At 38.9% G+C, this 20,187-nt stretch overlaps 1 protein-coding gene across 1 annotated transcript in view; it reads right to left on the reverse strand.

The window, feature by feature from the left end:
• Window positions 1-1,440: 1,440 nt before the first annotated feature.
• LOC126354951 (dynein heavy chain, cytoplasmic-like) overlaps window positions 1,441-20,187 on the reverse strand; it is a 217,351-nt gene continuing 198,604 nt past the window's right edge. The window contains 8 exon segments of the mRNA XM_050005032.1: window positions 1,441-2,002; window positions 3,400-3,496; window positions 9,099-9,273; window positions 9,543-9,740; window positions 11,706-11,834; window positions 11,912-12,102; window positions 18,836-19,178; window positions 19,313-19,507. Of these exon segments, the coding sequence (XP_049860989.1) occupies window positions 1,828-2,002; window positions 3,400-3,496; window positions 9,099-9,273; window positions 9,543-9,740; window positions 11,706-11,834; window positions 11,912-12,102; window positions 18,836-19,178; window positions 19,313-19,507 (1,503 nt within the window). The 3' untranslated portion in view covers window positions 1,441-1,827.

Consider the following 20,187-nt stretch of genomic DNA (forward strand, 5'->3'; position numbering starts at 1 on the left):
TACTGTTCTTTCTTAGGTAACTAATACTACACATATGAAACGCTGGTCCGATATAAATGAGGTCTTAGATGTTTTAGTCTACCAGGTTAAATAAACAAACACACCTACATCCATTTTCTGCAAGCCACTGAAGCGCATGGCAAACGACTGTTTTACCAGTTATTAGGACTTCTTCTCCCTCTACTCATATGTAGCGCAGAAAGAATGATTGTTTAAATGCTCTGTGCATACTGTAATTAGTCTAATATTGTCTTCGTGATCTCTACGGCAGCGATACGTGGAGGGTTGTAGTATACTCTATGACAAATAACCTCTCACGGTATGAAGGAGTTATCCTAAAGGGACAAAAATCAGTTGATGTGATGTACATGCACAAACAAATGATTACAGTTTAATAAAAATTGGATGATTTGCTCAGGTGAAAGAGCTTCACAAATTGAGCAACTCAGTAACGCATTGGTCCATCTATGGTACATCTGCAAGAAGTTATTCAGCTTGGCATTGATTGATAGTTGTCAGAGGCCTTCCTGAGAGATATAATGCCATAATCTGTCCAAATAGCATGTTAAATTGTCAAAATTCCAAGCTGTTTGTAGGACCCTGCCCATAATGCTCCAAACGTTCTCAGTTTGAGAGAGACCCAGCAATCTTACTAGCCAAGGTGGAGTTTGGCAAGCACGAAGGCAAGCAGTAGAAACCCTCGCAGTGTGCGGGCGGCCATTATCTTGCTGAAATGTAAGCCCAGGGTTTCTTGCCATGAAGAACAACAAAACTAGGTGTAGACTTACCGCTTTGCTATAAGGGTGCCGCAGGTGATATATTCTCTCTCTCTCCCCTTTTACAGTATCAACCATAGTGTATGCAAATTATTTGTATGATATTAAGTAATGTGAATAAATGGTTTCTCACTGATTATAAGTGTTTCCATGATTTTCAGTGACAAAATGTGATTTTTGGAACATGTAACAGTTGCTATCAGTTATTAAATTCTTGGGGAATGAATAAAGTGATTTAATTAATACATAGAAGGAAATACTTCTCTTAAAATTACCTGTGTCTGGTTATTCAGTGTACCTGACCTGATGTCCAAAAGGTCAATATCAAATAATTTAAGAGAGTTCACGATGTTAAAAAGGGCCAATGTCCTCTTGAGTCCTTTAATTATGAAGTTGAAAATTCTAGAAATTTATTATTTAAGATCAAGCTTTAGTTAAGTTGATTTACTATAATGATAGTAACAGATAGTCCAAAATATATTGTTAATAGTTGTCAGAAAATGACAAAAAATATTCAGAAGCTTATAACTTAAAACTAAGATTCTTGACATTGGCCCTTTAGAACCAAGCCACAGATTTATTGAGGTAGTGGAAAGAAGGAATATTTGAAAAACAAGACTTCAAAGCTTTTTGTGTAGCCAATGGTACAGTGATAACAGAAAAATTTTAGAAACAATTAAGCACAAATTTATTCAAATCATCTATACAAAGAAATAAATCTGTAAAAAAAATTTAAGTTAAAAATACTGCTTGTAAAAACTTTTACGAAATGTTCACCAAATATAACAGTCCTAACTGCTACAACACTGTACAAATACCAAATTAACAAAAGCAGCTTTGTGCATCACAGTAAATATTTTAGATGTTCTAACAACTAATAGTCTAAAATATACAGTTTCTTTAAGATAGACATATTTTGCTTATGGACAAGACAAATTTGCAATTAATGCTCAATATGAATGTAGCTGTTAATTAACTGCACTTATTCTGCTGCTGCTAAAACAGATTTAACGTATAGATAACAACAATGACCAAGCAGTAAACTTGATATCTAATTGAGGGCAGTAGAAGTGAGAACAGCAACACCACGCTCATAGAAGCTGTGGTGGTCTTGGCCAGGAGCTATGTTTAGGTCCACTGTGAAAAGGAGTTCAGTGCGTGTTGAGTTGAGGTACACTGGCAATGAGAGCTTGCTTCGTGCATGTACCTCTGCAGTACTGCCATTCCTGAAAAGAAGTTTATTTTGCCTATGAGATAAATCATGATAAAAATCACAAAAATTAAATAGATGTTACAATTCCTTTCCTTTTTTCTTTGTTCACTCTATGTGCTTGACTCTTCACCAAGGAAATATCGTTATATTGTCAGATTATTTATTACTCTTGACTCCTCAAACTTCATTTTAAGAAATAATAGTAATGATCTATTGTGCTGAATTTTTATTTTGTTGTTTAGTAGTAACAATCAGTTTTTGTGACTGAAGATAGTCAGCATAATGGGAATTAATGGCAACGTTAGACAAGGAGACACAGTCAATGTACTGCCCATTACATCAAGATGCTAGTGAAGCAATATTATCTTTAGGAATTAAGGATTTTTCCCCCTTACGAAGAGACAGAAGGGAGTAAGACCCCACACTGAAACAAAAAAGAAAGCCATTACAAAGGCAACAACAGGAAAAAAACAGAGCACCAACACTGAAATGGAACGTATTGAATTGAAATATGCATTTGGTCATACGAGCACAAGTCACAATAGACAACAGCTGTGTACATGAGAAAAAATTATTTAAGTCAGTTGCAGAGTTTTAAGAAAGCTAACCACTCCATCAGGATTTAAAGTCCACATCAAACTGAGTCTTTTTTCTTGTCCTTTCAAGTCATCAACAACTATGTTTTAACTGCATCTTTGACCACAGGTATATTTAATATATTAAGTACTATTGCTATTTTGCTGAAGAGAGTCAAATTGCATAAGATCTTAATTTAGTACTTATAATGTACATGAATATTATGTTTTAGGAGTGGAAGTACTATGAAGGCTAGGTTTCTTCACAGAAGTAGCTCCAGTGAATCATTTGAAGTCAGCAAACCACTTCTTTAAAAATACGATACATATGCACAAAAGACGGAGATTTCTTATAGAATGTAAATAATTTAGGAGCAAAGATATGACTCCCCAAATAATAGAGGCGTTGAGTTGTCAAAGGTATGTAGCCAAGACTAAAAACTTTGGTAGCATTGGGACTAAAACTTTTTTGAGCTAAAGGACTCTCTCATACCCATATTATTTACAATTTATAATCTTGATTTCTTTGGCCCACATAAATGTAAGCACACATCGAATATTTTCCAGAACATCAATGCAAAAGTGTTACGATTTTGTTCAAGTGTATTTTGACTTTGAAGATTCGTCCCTCTATGCTACGAGAAATTTATAAAAATTTACAAATTCTATTTTTCTGAGCAAACAGAATTAGAATGAGTATTAAAAACTGAACTAGAGAAAAATTTTAACAGCTGAAAAATAAATAGAAATTTTAAAAATTCTTTTGCAGTTACTGGTGTGTAATTTTAATTTATTCAAAACGAAGTCCTTAAAGTGATCAACCTAAACTACATACCTGATCCACCGAAGAAGTGTTACTGGCAAATCCATCATGATGGTTGATGTCAAATGCAATTGATTATTGCGACAATTAGCTCCTTGCAGCTTTAAGCCTATAATAAAATAAAACATTAACAAATTTTATCACACAAATAAAGCAAGATATGTTAGGGTACAAATGCACATAAACATACCCTGGAAAGCATAAGGCACATGATATGAGCCTTGGACAATAACATTCCATTGGTTTTTGGCAAAGCATTCAATTCAATATTACTACTTATTCCAATATTTTTGCTGAAAACCTTCAACTCACTGTCAAAGTGAGACAGTGGATGAATTCTTAGGGTATAAGCATGTCTGTGTACTCTGGGCAATGCCAAGACCGTATGGCAGCTATACTACGAAGATCAAGACTACCACGTAGCAGTTGCATTGAACACAGCATTTGCAAGGTGTTATCTCTGACACAATAGTTTTACCAGTGACTGGCATTTGTTACTATAGTGTCACCTGTAACTCATGTAGCTTGAGCTTCACGTCATATCTTTGAAGCACAGGTGAATGTAGCACATCACCAGTCATAGTAGAAACTTGAGTGTTGAAGATCAAGTGCTGCCAGCATCCTATACAAACAAAGCTGCAAATCCAGAATGTTTGTGGGTAATGGTGTAAAATGCCTGGGCATTTCTAAATTGGGGAAATGCCCAGGATAAATGTCCAGGCAAATGCCCAGGCATGTAGGTATTTTAGAGATTAACTGATAACTGGCACTGACAAAAAACTTAAAATGTTACTCTGTATTGGAAAACGTGTTTTGCAACCCAGCTTCAGATTTAGGGGTGTGTTATTAAGGAAAATAAATTGGACTGTAAACATAATTTTTAAAACATCTTTAATGAGGTCAATTCTTTATGAGTTCATAATTAAAAAAAAAAGAACCACCACTCAAACTCCATTTCTAACTCTGCCTTAGAGTCTCCTGAATGTGATTCTTCGCTAACTACCGGGTTTCTTTCCATTTTGACTGTTCATTATGGGTTTTTCCTTGGGATCAACAGGCATAGGCTGTGTTCCTGCTCCAGTTAACTTCCAGTTATAGGAGAGGTAAGTTAGTTTTGCAGCTCTCTCTGATGTAAATCTGTTTCTTTTTTTACTATGGACCCATCCAAAAGTGCCAAAGGAAGACACTGTAGCAGCAAGTGCAAATGGTGTGCCGTGAATTTTAATGGCAACTTCTGACGATTCACAAGTTCCTCTTAAAACTCACCACCACAGTAAAAGATTTACACAATGATTTTTGTCTTTCTGATGGTGACAATCCATTTCTTTCAGTAGCCTATTGTACTAACACTTTCAATAACAGAAAGACAAGGTCCACTGCTTCTCACTCAAACACATAGCTTCACATGGCTGACAGACAGACAAACAGACCAGTGTTGTCAATTGACTAAATAACCAACAGAATTGCATAAATACCTGAAACTGCCAGCGACTCACTCAAGATGTCATCCATATTTGCAACAGCAGCAATAGCACTAATATTTGCATAGACTAACTGTAATTAGAGTAAAGAAATTCTCCACTAAGATTTTAATTAGGGATGTCTCATGTCCCAATTTAAAATCCCCGATCCCACGAATTGCCAATTCTCTAGTAATCAACTACGGTTAGAATCAAACAATTCTAATGTCTTGGGCATTGATTCTTTGTTATTAAATCTTTTTATGTTAGTGCTCTCATTTTATATTCACAGCAGTTTAGGCATATGGAAGTACATAAAGAAAGGAGCAGGACAGAAAATTATAGTCTGTCAAACATCGCTGCATCTGACAAAGCATCTTTTTTGTTGTTTTTTCGCTAAAAACTGTTGAAAATTTAAGAATACATTTATCATCAAGAAACACATGCCAACTGTTTAATATGACTACAGATACGATGTTCATATTCACAAGACATATAAATTAGAATGTTCTAGAACAAAGATTCCAAGACTTAACAAGCGGGAAAGCACCGGTAGACAGGCACAATAAATAAAACACACACACAGAATTTCTAGCTTTCGCAACCGATGGTTGCTTCTTCAGGAAAGAGGGAAGGAGACGGAAAGACGAAAGGATGTGGATTTTAAGGGAGAGGGTAAGGAGTCATTCCAATCCCGGGAGCGGAAAGACTTACCTTAGGGGGAAAAAAGGACAGGTGTACACTCACGCGCACACACACACACACACACACACACACACACACACACACACACACACACACACACACACACACACACATCCATCCGCCCATACACAGACAAGCAGACATTTGTAAAGGCAAAGAGTTCGGGCAGAGTTGTCAGTCGAGGCAGAAGCACAGAGGCAAAGAAGTTGTTGAAAGACAGGTGAGGTATGAGCGGCGGCAACTTGAAATTAGCGGAGGTTGAGGCCTGGCGGATATCGAGAAGAGAGGATATACTAAAGGGCAAGTTCCCATCTCCGGAGTTCGGATACGTTGGTGTTGGTGGGAAGTATCCAGATAACCCGGACAGTGTAACACTGTGCCAAGATGTGCTGGCCGTGCACCAAGGTATGTTTAGCCACAGGGTGATCCTCATTACCAACAAACACTGTCTGCCTGATCATTCCCACACAGAAAGCGTCACAGTGTAGACAGGTCAGTTGTTAAATCACGTGGTTGCTTTCACACGTGGCTCTGCCTTTGATCGTGTACACCTTCCGGGTTACAGGACTGGAGTAGGTGGTGGTGGGAGGGTGCATAGTACAGGTTTTACACCGAGGGCGGTTACAAGGGTAGGAGCCAGAGGGTAGGGAAGGTGGTTTGGGGATTTCATAGGGATGAACCAAGAGGTTACGAAGGTTAGGTGGACGGCGGAAGGACACTCTTGGTGGAGTGGGGAGGATTTCGTGAAGGATGGATCTCATTTCGGGGCAGGATTTTAGGAAGTCGTATCCCTGCCCCGAAACGAGATCCATCCTTCACGAAATCCTCCCCACTCCACCAAGAGTGTCCTTCCGCCGTCCACCTAACCTTCGTAACCTCTTGGTTCATCCCTATGAAATCCCCAAACCACCTTCCCTACCCTCTGGCTCCTACCATTGTAACCGCCCCCGGTATAAAACCTGTCCTATGCACCTTCCCACCACCACCTACTCCAGTCCTGTAACCCAGAAGGTGTACACGATCAAAGGCAGAGCCACGTGTGAAAGCAACCACGTGATTTAACAACTGACCTGTCTACACTGTGACGCTTTCTATGTGGGAATGACCAGCAACAAACTGTCCATTCGCATGAATGGACACAGGCAGACAGTGTTTGTTGGTAATGAGGATCACCCTGTGGCTAAACATGCCTTGGTGCACGGCCAGCACATCTTGGCACAGTAGTACACCGTCGGGGTTATCTGGATACTTCCCACCAATACCAACGTATCCGTACTCCGCAGATGGGAACTTGCCCTTCAGTATATCCTCTCTTCTTGATTTCTGCCAGGCCTCAACCTCCGCTAATTTCAAGTTGCCGCCGCTCATACCTCACCTGTCTTACAACAACTTCTTTGCCTCTGTACTTCCGCCTCGACTGACATCTCTGCCCGAACTCTTTGCCTTTACAAATGGGCGCGCGCGCGCGAGCGAGTGTACACCTGTCCTTTTTCCCCCCCTAAGGTAAGTCTTTCCGCTCCCGGGATTGGAATGACTCCTTACCCTCTCCCTTAAAACCCACATCCTTTCGTCTTTCCCTCTTTCCTGAAGAAGCAAGCGAAAGCTAGAAATTCTGTGTGTGTGTTTTATTTATTGTGCCTGTCTACCGGCATTTTCCCGCTTGGTAAGTCTTGGAATCTTTGTTCTAATATATTTTTCCCATGTGGAAGTATCTTTCTATTTTATTTACATGATAAATTAGAATGTTCTGCAGAAATGATTACCTTTTGGACAATGTCAGCCTACAGGTGCATGGTCAACACCGATATCATGGCGCAACACCACCTGCCACTAAAATAAGCCCGCAGCTCTCATTGTCACTATAAACTGAAGGTAACGGATCAGTGTGACTTGAGCAGACGTGTAGGATGCCTCACAGACGTATGTACAAATTGTATCGTCAAATCAGTAAGTTTGAAAGAGGGCACATTGTTGGCATGAGAGAATTTGATGTATCCATGCGAGAAACTGCTTCCGTGTGGGACAAAGTGTTTGAGCAGTGCAACGGTGTGTGCCGAACGGTTCACAGAAGGCTATACAACACAATGAGACGGGTCAGGTCACACCACCCAGACCAAACCCCGAGAAGATTAACACCTCATTCAAATCGCACTGCAGAAATGATCTGAACCCCCCCCCCCCCCCAGCTCTGGTGCAACAATGGAGCAGTTTAACACATCATACACTATCCGGAATGACAGTCTGTCACTGTTTACTACTGCATGGCTTATGTGCACATTGTCCACTTCTCTGCCTAATTTGACTAACATGCTGAAACATGCTTATGGCAATAGTGTGTGGAATGACATCACCGGAGGACAGGAATGGCATCAGATAGTGTTTCCAAACAAATCCAGGTCCTGTTTGTTTGAAAATGATCACCGCATTTTGCTTTGCCGCAAACAGGAGGAGTGACATCACAGTGACTGCATTCGCACAAGATATACAGCACTAACTGCAGGCCTTATGGTGTGGGGTGCTATTGGGTACAATCACAAATCACGTGCGAGTCCACGGCACTGACCAGTGAGACCAATGAGAACAACATCCTGTGTCCCACAGCCATAATCTTTCTGCGCACCTCACATGTCACTTTTCAGCAAGACAATGCACAACCACATGCTGCTGTACGAACACATGTTCCTGGTGTCAGTGGATGTCAGGTTTTTTCCCCTGGTCCACCAGATCACCAGACTTGTCGCCAATCGAAAATGTGTGGGATATGGTGAAGCAACAGGTGCAGCGCTGTGACCTAATGCCAAGCAACACAGATGAACTTTGGAATCAGATGAATGTAGCATGGATGGCTACACCATAGGATGCTATTCACACCTTATTCCCATTGATGCTATCATGCATGGAACAAGTTAACAGGGCCCATGGCAGACTTTTTGCCCATTAGGCAACAGGATACATGCTGAACCCAGAGGAGTCAAATGCTGATCATTTCTGCAGGATATACTAATGTACATGCCCTGTGAATATGAACATCCTGTTTCTAGTTGTTCAAGGTGGTCTGTTTTCTGAAAATAAGTGTTCTCTCTCTCTCTCTCTCTCTCTCTCTCTCTCTCTCTCTCTCTCTCTCTCTCTCTCTCTCTCACTCACACACACACACACACACACACACACTTTCTCCCACTGTGCTCAGTGATCTTATCTCAAAATGATTATTTATTTTTACCTGGAGGAAGAAAACACTTGTACATACTTAAATCTAGCTATCTTTTAGTGTCATGTTACAGTAGTATTCTAAGTACTGGAAGTAAAGGTGGAAATGTTCTTAACTATTGAATATGTGGTAGTGTATTGATGATGGTGCAGCATATAAATGGATGAGGAACTGCTATGATGCCTTCAAAGTAATGTGTGTCTTTTTCAGTGGTTTGTGATATACAGTCTTCTCCTGCTGATAGTTAGCCAATACTAGCAACATCAGATTTGGGGAACAATAATAAAATGTCTCCCCCCCTTACAAATTCTAGCAAGATAGAGTATGCTGAACCTTACCTATGACACCAAAGCTGCAGTCATCTGAAGATGATTTACTGGCATCTCCATCAGTTATTGTTACATCCAACATGAGTTCCTCCAAAGACCAACTGTTGGCCTGTGCAATGCATTGCCTAGTAGCAGTAATATAAGCTTCAGGATTCAACAATCCACCAAGCCACACATGGAAACTCTGTAAAGAACAAATATGATATAGCTAACTGTGTTGGTAATGTGCAAGTGTTAACTTAATGGTTAAATTTTAATTTAAAACAATTACACTCTTGTGACAGAACATAGATCTCTAACAAAAGCCCTCCTAGTAGAGAAATAGCAGTTACTCTTAACCATAAATCTCAAGCATTCACTGAACAGATATCTGGAGAACTAGAAACAAAAGGCAATAGAACACAAAAATTCATGAGCTTATGATGTTTAAAGTGATCTTTTAGGCCACTTTACCTTGAGACCCTGTGCACCACCTTGTGAAACTAGTGCAGACACTTGTTGTAGCTGTTTTATACGCTGAGCAAAGTCGGTGATCCACTGCATGACAGTGCAGCCACGAGGAACAGTATATCGTCGCCAGCTTGGTGGAATTATTCCTTTAACTAGGTCACTCAACATCGCGCGATGATAGTTAGTTTGCTTCTTTTCACCCTGAAATTAAAGAAACATACTTTTGAAGCTAATTTGCATACCCTCGTTGCTGCACATTGCAGAAAAAAAAACAGCAAAATAATGAAATGCAAATACCTTATTGTTTCTGCAACATACATATCATATTCATATGCTCACGAAAATATAACAACTTCATGATGACAAAGTTGGCATGTTACATTGTAACCAAGCTGGGGAGCACTGAGGATGGCCTGTACTGGCTGACCTTGTTAAGGAACTGTATTACATCATAACTGTGACTGTGATAAAGTCAGTTACAAATTTCAGTATCTCTCAATAGACATTAATGATGAATTGTGTTGAGGAGGCATTCGACATCACGATCATCAGCGCCCTGTCGAAAAATCAACAAGAAATCTCGTGGGTGGGGACGAAGGCTATCCCCACATGCAGAGCGGTTTATAACATACTAAAGTCTGCCGCCCTTCCCCACCAGTTAAGGGATGAGGCCTGATAGTTCACAAAATTACACCGCTCTGTTAACACTGGTATTGGTATCTGTGAGGACAGTGGGCAGATCTCCAGCGAGACCAAGGGCTGCCCTATTATCAGTATACAGGACACACATAGCCACAATACGCTGAACTGAAAGTGGCATGCCACAAACTTCACAGAGGGGTGGATTCTCCCCACCCCCCTCCCCACACGTCAATGGGTCTCTATAGGAATGCAGTTGGGTTAGAAGCACTCTGGAAATCACGAACTATGGAATCGATTTGAGGCCCCTGGACGACAGTATTTATTATGTCACATGAATAAAGAGCAAGTTGTGTTTCTACAATAATATTTTCTGAATCCATGCTGTGTGTCAGTGTGTGTTCCTTAAGGTAATTCACACTGTTCAAACACACAGTATGTGTTACAAAATCCTAATATGAATTTTGGTCAGTGATGCGAGTCTCTTACTCAGTGGATTACTCCTATTTTCTTTCTTTAGTGTTGGTGTGACCTGTACAAGTTTCCAGTTTTTAGGTACAAATCTTTTATCAAGCAAGTGGTTGCATACAACTGCTAAGAATGGAGGTATTGTATCAGCAGACTTCGAAAGGAATCTAACTGGTATACAATCTGGCCCAGAAGACTTTCCTTTATTACACAATTCAGTCTGCTTGGCAATATTTAGGATATATACTTTTAAGTTACTTGTGTTGACTGTTGCCCAATTCAGATTCTCAATTTTTATTAATTAATTTTTTTTAGAAATTTTGGAAAACCCTGTTCAGTAACTCCACTTTTGTGGCACTGCCATTACAACATTACACATTTATATCGCACGGCAATGGTATTAACTGTCTTGCTGGTGGTTTACTTTACATACAAGCAGAATCTCTTGACATTAGGCCAGATTTTGTGACAGTTTTGTTGTTTAAACTGTTAAAAGCATCTCAATATCAAAGTCCATGCTTAGTTTTGTACTTCAGGAAAACATTTCCAGTCTTTGAGATTTTGCATTCTTTTGAATTTGGCAACAGTGTTCTGACTGCTGGGTTTGTTCCATCTCTTATCAATTCATTTGGTACAAATCTCTGTTTCTTTGCATATAAACTTACATAGTTAGTTTTGAAGCAGTTGAAATTATCTCTTAGGAATCCATCAAGTGAATTTTTATCTTAACAGATAAATTTTGCTTTTATTTTTGTTGAATTTGGATGTTATAGTACACAGCCTCACTGCAACAACCTTGTAGTCATTAAACCTTGCATCTGACATAATGCTCCCTAATTGGAAAGGATTATTTGTTGCTAAGAGGTCAAGTATGTTTTTGCAACCATCTACACACTAAACGATTGAACTATGTTAAAAGTACTAGTACGAGTGCACTTACAAGAACACAAGTAGTCATTTCTAGTGCACAGTCATTAAGTATAATTTCAACAAAGAGCAACTATAGCTCTCTCCAGAGCTCATCAGCAGCAAAAATTTAGAACTATAGAAAAAAATTACCTGGCAGATCAAAACAACATCTTCCAAGTCATGGATGACATCTTGCAGCAATTTAGCTCCAGAGTTAACTTCACGTTCAAAGTAACGATACAATGGATCCTTTATGTTCTCCACAGTTCGTCGTAAAGTCTGTAAGAGGGAAAATTCAGTTATGGGAGGTTTGACTGGTTTGTGGGAGGAAGAAATTAATGGTGATCCAAACCTACCTGAAGAGATCTAGGAAGCAGCTGCAACCAGGTAGATGCAGAATTGTGCAATGTTCGCATCCAGGTAGGTCTTCCGTCACCAGCACCTTGGTCACGTGCTGCATTATCCAAGCTTTCATCTGTTGAATATGCAAGTTCGTCGTCATCTTCTAGCTGTTGCATTTTTAGCAGTTTGCTCACAAGATCCGTACCTGCAACATAACAATCAATGTCCTAAAAGATTCTTAAATTATTTTGTAAAAATATACATTTGGGAAGTAATGGGAAATAATGTTATTAGCTGCACAAATCTACAAGGGTAAGTAGTTCACAGGAGAACCCAAAGAAAGTATTCACAACTTTGGAATTATTATTGTGTGTGTGTGTGTGTGTGTGTGTGTGTGTGTGTGTGTGTGAGCACGTGCACGCTTTCACGAAAAGGGGGGGGGGGGGGTGTTTACATGCAACAAGCATGAGAATGTATACAGATGGACAATTATGTTATTGGATACTTCTTTATCCTCTTTGCTTTCTTTTCCTGGAACTGCAAAATCTCATAGAAACACATGATCTTGATGCATCATATAAGAATGCATGCAAGACAATATCAAACTAATCATCTGTGAGAGTGAAAGCTAAGAATTCGTCTCCAGCTTAGATCAATTCTTTCAGTCTGACAGAAAGGAAACATTGGCTACTTTTGAAGCCTAATCTTCACACAGTCACTTACACAGTCAGGGTCTTAACGAACAGTTGTTGGCTGGTTGGTTACAACCATCTCAAAACCTCAAATTCTTATAAGTCACTTTTTGTAATTTTTGGTATGCAGCAGCAGCACGCATCTACCCTCACTTCTCATGCACTCACTCAATCTGAAGTATCTCTTAGGATTACATCCCTTTCCAATAATGCATGGATTGCTTTTAATCTGTGTTGCATACCAAGCAAGAGAATGAGAACAAATACTGTGAGAAGCTCCACCACACAGGCACAACCACTCACCTGGCATCTCTCAGGCCCGTGAAGCAGCCTCAAAAATGGTACTCACTAACCCAGACCTCTTCCAGCTTCCACATCACTACCTCCAGTGTGCCGTAGGTCCACCGACAGAGTGGACAACAGCAAATAGGAAATGCTGTGAATTGTGGACTACTTTGATTCTACCTTTTATTGATGAATATGAGAATCCTTCCACCAACAGGCTCTAAACACAAAGGACCGCAGACACTTAGATGGTTCCACACCAGCAATTGGACCTTCACAAGCCAGCAGTTACACAATACTCTTCAGTGCCTGTGGCTAGATCAGACAGTGCTCTGAAGACTACTCTTCGACTTAGCAGTCACTTTTTACGAAGAACTATGATCAGTACAGAGTATCTGCAAATGTTACTCTTAACAATACTGACAATATCACAGACCGCCGTGAGATGATAGAATTAGATGTCGCTGCATTAGGTTTTGGACATCAAATGCCACACATTAAGCTGTACCGAAGTTACGTGCAATTTGTTATGCACTCTTAATAAAGGTTACTTTTTTATATCTTTTGTACTGTAACATCTTTGTTATAGTGCCAACCTATCATACAACTGTTTATCTGCAAACATGCAAATCAGTCACCATTAAGGAACCATAGTGGGGCAACAGTTTTCTGCTACCATGGATATTTAGGCTGAATTAATAGTAGTTTCAGATACTGTATACACAACAGACTAATACTGTCTTTGCAGTCCCTATGCGAGTGGTATGTAGGAGGGCGGAAGTATATCTCCAGATTCTTTACTTAATCTTGGTTCTGGAAAGTTTGCAAGTAGACTTTCAAGGATAACTGGTGACCATCTTCTAGCATCCATTAATTTCAGTTATTCATCATTTTGCTGACGCTTTTCTGTCAGTCAAACACATCTGTGACCATTCACATCACCTTTCTTTACATCCAAAACAATGAATCGAATTGATGAAGAAATGTATGGCACAACATGACTAAAAGATGGAACTGGTTGATAGTACACATCCTGAGGCATAGCCACTGAGGTGCCGGAGAGGCAGAGAAGTGGTGGTGGTGGTGGTGGTGGGGGGGGGGGCAAATGTATAGGGAGATGCATGGGATACAGTAGTGTGGAGCACTGCACCAAACCATTTTTCAGACTGAAGATCATATCATCATATAAGAAAAGAACTGCTATAGGCTGCACCAAATAATAATGTGCTTCTAAAGTTTTCACAAAAGGTATTTACAGGGGTGCTGAATGAAAAGAAAAAAAGTACACAAACATATCCTGTGACAATATGAACGTGGTTTTTGACCAGACAGACACCTCAAACCAGTGTCTATCATTAGCCAAATAACGGGAAAATTTATGAATGTGGAAGATCTACACTTCATGTATGTTGACTTTAAACAAGCTTTTGCTAGTGTTAATAGGCCACAAAGGCAAAAGTAAATAAAAAATAACCAAACCTCTACAGTTTTTGCCTTCAAGCAGCACCTAAATATAATCACACACATCAATGTGCAATATTAGCTGTAACTCTTTTGACTTGCACAATAACATCATAAATGCTATTTTTCAAACTTATCTGAATTATCTGTCACCAATAATCCAAAATGTTCATATAGCTTCCTTTTTCCCCTTGATGAAAAGAAAGGCTAGTGTTTACATCTCCAGTAGGGTTGGTTTTCTAAAAGATGCATGCTCGAGTACAGAGAGGGTGTTCTCAGTTTTGGTTATAAGCTCTTTGTATTTCATTGTTAAGTTTCCATCCTGTTTGACCAATGTAGATCTTGTCACAGTTATTGTGTTTAATTCTTAACATCCATAACCTGTCATACTTCTGATGTTTTCCATTTTGTGGATTATTCTCATTCTTAGTTCATTCCGGGGCAGAATCTCATTTTAATCTTAGTATTATGAAATGTGCTACTATTTTTTCGCATCCTATTTCCCATGCATGGTAAATTAATGAATTTCTCTTTCTTCTTTCTGTTTTCACCAATGTTACTTCCTCACTGTCATTTACACGCTTGGCTCCGATTTTCTTTCTGTATATTTGCAGCTACAGTTTTTATTGTATCTGTCTCTGTCTTCATTTTTTCCTTTAGTAAGCAGAGCGCTAATCACACAATCTATCATAACATGATAATATGGTATTTATGTGCTTTGGGGTGAAATGATGAACAATCACATGCAGTTGACTCACAAATTATGCAAGATTTATGCTATTTTTGTAGCTATGAAGTTCTCTATTTCATGATCAATGGTAAATTTGATATTGCACATATAATTCATTTGCTAAGGAAATGCATTAATTTCATCACTATTTCCATCAACAAGAATGGGGGTATCATAAACACATCAGTAATAAGCAATTTTATCAGCCTATTGGATTTGTTCTCTAAAAAATTATTTTTTAAGTTATCTAAGAAAATATCTGCCAGGGTTCATTCAAGACAGATTCCCATGGCAAATAAATCATACTGTTTGTATACCTCTCCCTGGAAGGAGAAGTAATTGTGTGATAGACATATTTCTAGAAGACTGATCAGTTCACATATTTATAGTTTGCTAATCTTGCCACTATTATGGCACCTGCGGTCGGTCTTGGGGTAGCATCCTGTCCTCGGTACTGGGCTCAAAACCCGCAACCGCTAAATTTTGATTAATGATCAGGATTAGCAGCTGAAGGATGCCAGCATACGAAGTCACCCTCATTCTGCCAATGGCCTTGTCAAAGAGGGCACAGGAGTGGACAAAGGTTCGGGTACACACTTGTCCTTGGGGGCGGGAAACTGCCCCTAAGGCAGAAGAATGAATAATGAACAACATGAGCATGCAGAAGGCAATGGAAACCACTGCATTAAAGACGCATAACGTGTCTCCACATTATATGTGGTCTATAGTTGAAAAGTGTCGTGATGATTTGTCCATTGGCAAAAAGATTCTGGATTAGGCCCCCATTCAGATAACTGGGAGGGGCTGCCAAGGAGGTGGTGACAACAAGAAAAAGATTGAATAAACAATGGGCAATGTTCTACGAGTCGGGGCATGGAATTTCAGAAGCTTGAAAGTAGCAGAGAAGGTAGGAAATGCTCAATCTCAATATAATAGGGGTCAGTGAAGTGAAATTGAAAGAAAACAAGGATTTCTGGTCATGTGAGTATAGGATAATATCAACGGCAGCAGAAAATGATATATTGGGATTAGGATTCGTTATGAAAACGAAGTGAGTGGGTTACTGTGAACAGTCCAGTGATAGGGTTGTTTTTATCAGAATCGACAGCAAACCAACACTAACAACAATAGTTCAGGTATAAATGCCAACGTCGCAAGCTAAAGATGAAGAGATTAAGTTCAAGGATATTGAAAGGGTAATACAGTATGTAAAGGGAGGTGAAAATCTAATTGTCATGGGGGACTGGAATGCAGCTGTAAGGGAAGGAATAGAAGAAAAAGTTACAGGAGAATATGGGCTTGGGACAAGGAACGAGAGAGGAGAAAGACTGAGTTCTGTACTAAATTTCAACTAGCAATAGCTAATACTCTGTTCAAAAATAACAAGAAGAGCAAGAGGAGGAGAGGTATACTTGGAAAAATCTGGAGGATACGGGAAGATTTCAGATAGATCACATCATCGTCAGACAGATATTCCAAAATCAGATACTGGATTGCAAGGCGTACCCAGGAGTAGATATAGACTAAGATCAAATGTTGTAGTGATGAAGAGTAGGCTTAAGTTAAGAAATTAGTCAGGAAGAATCAATATGCGAAGAAGTGGGATACAGAAGTACATAGGAATGATGAGATAACCATGAAGTTCTCTGTGACTATAGATACAGCAATAAGGAATGGTTAAGTAGGAAGTACATTTTAAGAGTAATGGGCATCTCTGGAAAGGACAATCACAGAAGTTGCAAAGAAAAACACAGTTACAAAGAAGATAACTGCGAAGAAACCATGGGTAACAGATGAAATACTTCAGTTAATTAATGAAAGAAGGAAGTATAAAATATTCAGGGAGATTCAGGAATACAGAAATACATGTTGCTGAGGAATGAAATACATAGAAAGTGCAGGGAAGCTAAGACAAAAGGCTGCATGAAAAATACAAAGAAATCTAAAGAGAGATGATTGTCCGAAGGACTGACTCAGCATATAGGAAAGTCAAAACAACCTTTGAGGTAAAGGGGGAGGGCAGCTTGCCAAATTTCTGTAGGTTATTTCTTACAACATTTACGGTTTCAATAATTGGTACATTTGTGTATAGATAAGTAACATTTAATGAGATAAATTTTCCATTTACTGGCAGTTTTGTGTCTTGTCTGATTAATTAGGCCCATGGAATTTTTAATTTTTTATTTCTTAATAAATGAATGGTATTGGTTAAGCAATTTATTTAGTTTTTAATAAGGACCAAGAGAGGTACAATAACGAAATCAAGTCATGTTGGATACAAAGATGGTATTTCATTTGTGGCAAGCAATAAAAAACACAATTCAAAACACTATGTAATGTAAGCGGAAGGAGCAAAAAATTGGACACACTATAATCGAAATTATGTGAGTGTCTCCAATTCCAAGACCAGCTAACCACCACATGGCCTGAATGCCTCTAACAAATATTTTGAAGGTGTCAGCTGCTTCAATTATGTAGGTGTCCTTTTAACCAGTGACAAAAACATGAGAATGTATATCTGAGAATGTATTACGTAAAGGATAGACGCAAGGAATAGAGCCTATTTTGCAAATTACAGATAGTTACAAATTTAACAACATGAACAATGAAGTTAATATTATACTTTTACCTGTATGTCCAGTTCTTACAAATGAGTGAATAGAATGGACAATGACATACAGAGGAAAGTTATAGTCAACTCATCAAATCTCAAAATACACTGAAGACATACAAAGAGGACGGCAAATGACTGAATGCTCAAAATAATAAGGAAAGGAAGGTCATGCTACAGAAGAAAGCATGTAATTGAGATGTATGGAGTCACATTGTTGACGAGGCTAAGGGCCATCAATGGTTGTGGTACTGAAGTAGAATAAGAACTGCAAAAATTGAAACTGTATTGTTATTTGTAAATGTTCACAAATGATTTCCACTATATATTACAGGTTATCAATCTTTTGTAATGAAGGGAAGCCAAAAGTTGCAATGCCGGGATGTATCAGGTGTCAATCAGAAGTCAGTACTAATGCCACTTATTTTACATATGTTTGAACACACTTTGTGTACACAGTCACTGCTATTACCAACTCTATACAAGTGACCAACTGTATTTCAGAATTACGCCACAAAATCTGAAAATAAATATAATCAATATTATCAGATATTGTTGAAGTCTTTTCCCACCCGAGCAGCAGAACAGAGTCCGAACAATGGAAAAATCCAAAACACACACGCACACAAACATAATTATTTACTTTCAGTATGCAGTCCCCCCTCATCAACTACAAGCCCCTACACCATGTCGTCTTATTGTAGCAACCTGTCCCATGGTATCAAAACCTACTGACGGTTTAAAAAATAAACTACTGTCACATTGAAATAATGTTATGTCTGACTTTACTTCACACTTACTAAATGTAAAAATGCAATATGCAAGCTCATGATCTCTTCCCCCCCCCCCCCCCCTTCCCGACTATCTTGACAGAACACAGGTAAGTATAAAACATCATACGCAAAAAAAGGAGAGAAGTAACCTAAAAAAAAATATGTAAATGGTCAGCATCTTACACTGAGAAAATATGTTGTAATTGTACAACTGACTTTTTTCTGAACCATAAGAAGAGACTGAAATTATGATTTACAGAATTTGCAAATAACTCAATTAAACTAAATTCTCTCACTTTCCCATTAATCTGTACAATGTAAAGCCTGGAAGGATCCAATCTGCACACAACAAAAGATGTAAACACACACTAATGCTTTAGTTTTACCTCTCGTTGTAAGCAGCACTTTCTCAGCATTGTTGGGCAACCCAAGCCAGGAAGGTGTCTGTCTATCAGCCAGAGACTCAATCCAGTGCAGGAAGTGATCTCTCCTTGTTCCATCTGGCATAGTAATGTGCCTCTGACCACCTGGACCACCAGCGACTCCATCCACATTTGCAACAAGGGCAAAATCTGCTTCAAAACTTCTTGCTGTAAAAAGTTTAGCTAGAAACGATGATAGTAAACGCTGGTCATAATCATTGTCTATCTTTCCACCATAAATGCACTGAGAGAGCAAAGTAACTAGTGCATCCCATGGCACCTTCTCTGGAGGAAGATTTGTACGTCCCTAGAAGGAAAAAAAAAAAAAAAAAAAAAAAAAAAAAAAAAAAAAAAAAAAAAAAAAAAAAGTCATCAACACAATATCAATTTGTACAATATTTTGTGAGAAGTTATATTCTCTTGCCACTTAAGATCAAATACCATTGCAGTTGCTTCAATCCAGGTATCCAATGTGTCACATGCCACTCGGAGATCACTTTCATTGAATTCATAGTACTTAGCCCAGCCCAATGGGACATATCTAAGTCTCTCCTGCACAATTGCATGGAACCAGGCTAGAAGGAAATAGAGTCGGGCCCTCTCATTTGGCGCTTTCATCATGCGAGATGCTGGCACCTGCAAAGGACACCAATAAAATTCTATAAGAATGTTACATTAAATTAAAGGAGCTGTTAATGTACAATAAAATTGAAGAGAGATATTCATCCTCACTGCACACACACAAAATACACTGTCAATTATTATAGTAAATTTGCAAATACTACATTCATCCTGATTTCTAGCAAATTATGCTTCAATGAAAAAAAGACAATAATGGATCATGCTTGCCATGGTACAAATGCATGCCAGAAGATAACTGGAATGTGGAAACAAACAAACAAACAAACAAAAACACACACACACACACACACACACACACACACACACACACACACAGTGGAAGTTTGCCAACTGCCGGAGGAAGCAAGACCAGTACCACCATAGATCACCACAGGGAGGGTGGGGTACAGAAGCTCCATCTATCTGCCTGTGTGCAGACAGCTTAATCTGGGCTTCATTTTTCCACAAAATCAGAAGCTACACACAGAGTTACAAATCATTTAAATATCATTCGTAACCCACACTTATCTTACTACATATTGACATGTTTAATAATGATCCTAACTGCAACAATTGCGTATAGTCATCAGAAGGAAAGGTAACAGAACATAATTGAGAAGTACAAAAAACAATTGCAGCAGACAACATTGGCTACATCACAAAATGCTCTCAGTTAGTTAATGTATGCTGCTACA

Source organism: Schistocerca gregaria, chromosome 3, assembly GCF_023897955.1.
Source record: "Schistocerca gregaria isolate iqSchGreg1 chromosome 3, iqSchGreg1.2, whole genome shotgun sequence".
NCBI classification, from domain to species: Eukaryota; Metazoa; Arthropoda; class Insecta; order Orthoptera; family Acrididae; genus Schistocerca; species Schistocerca gregaria.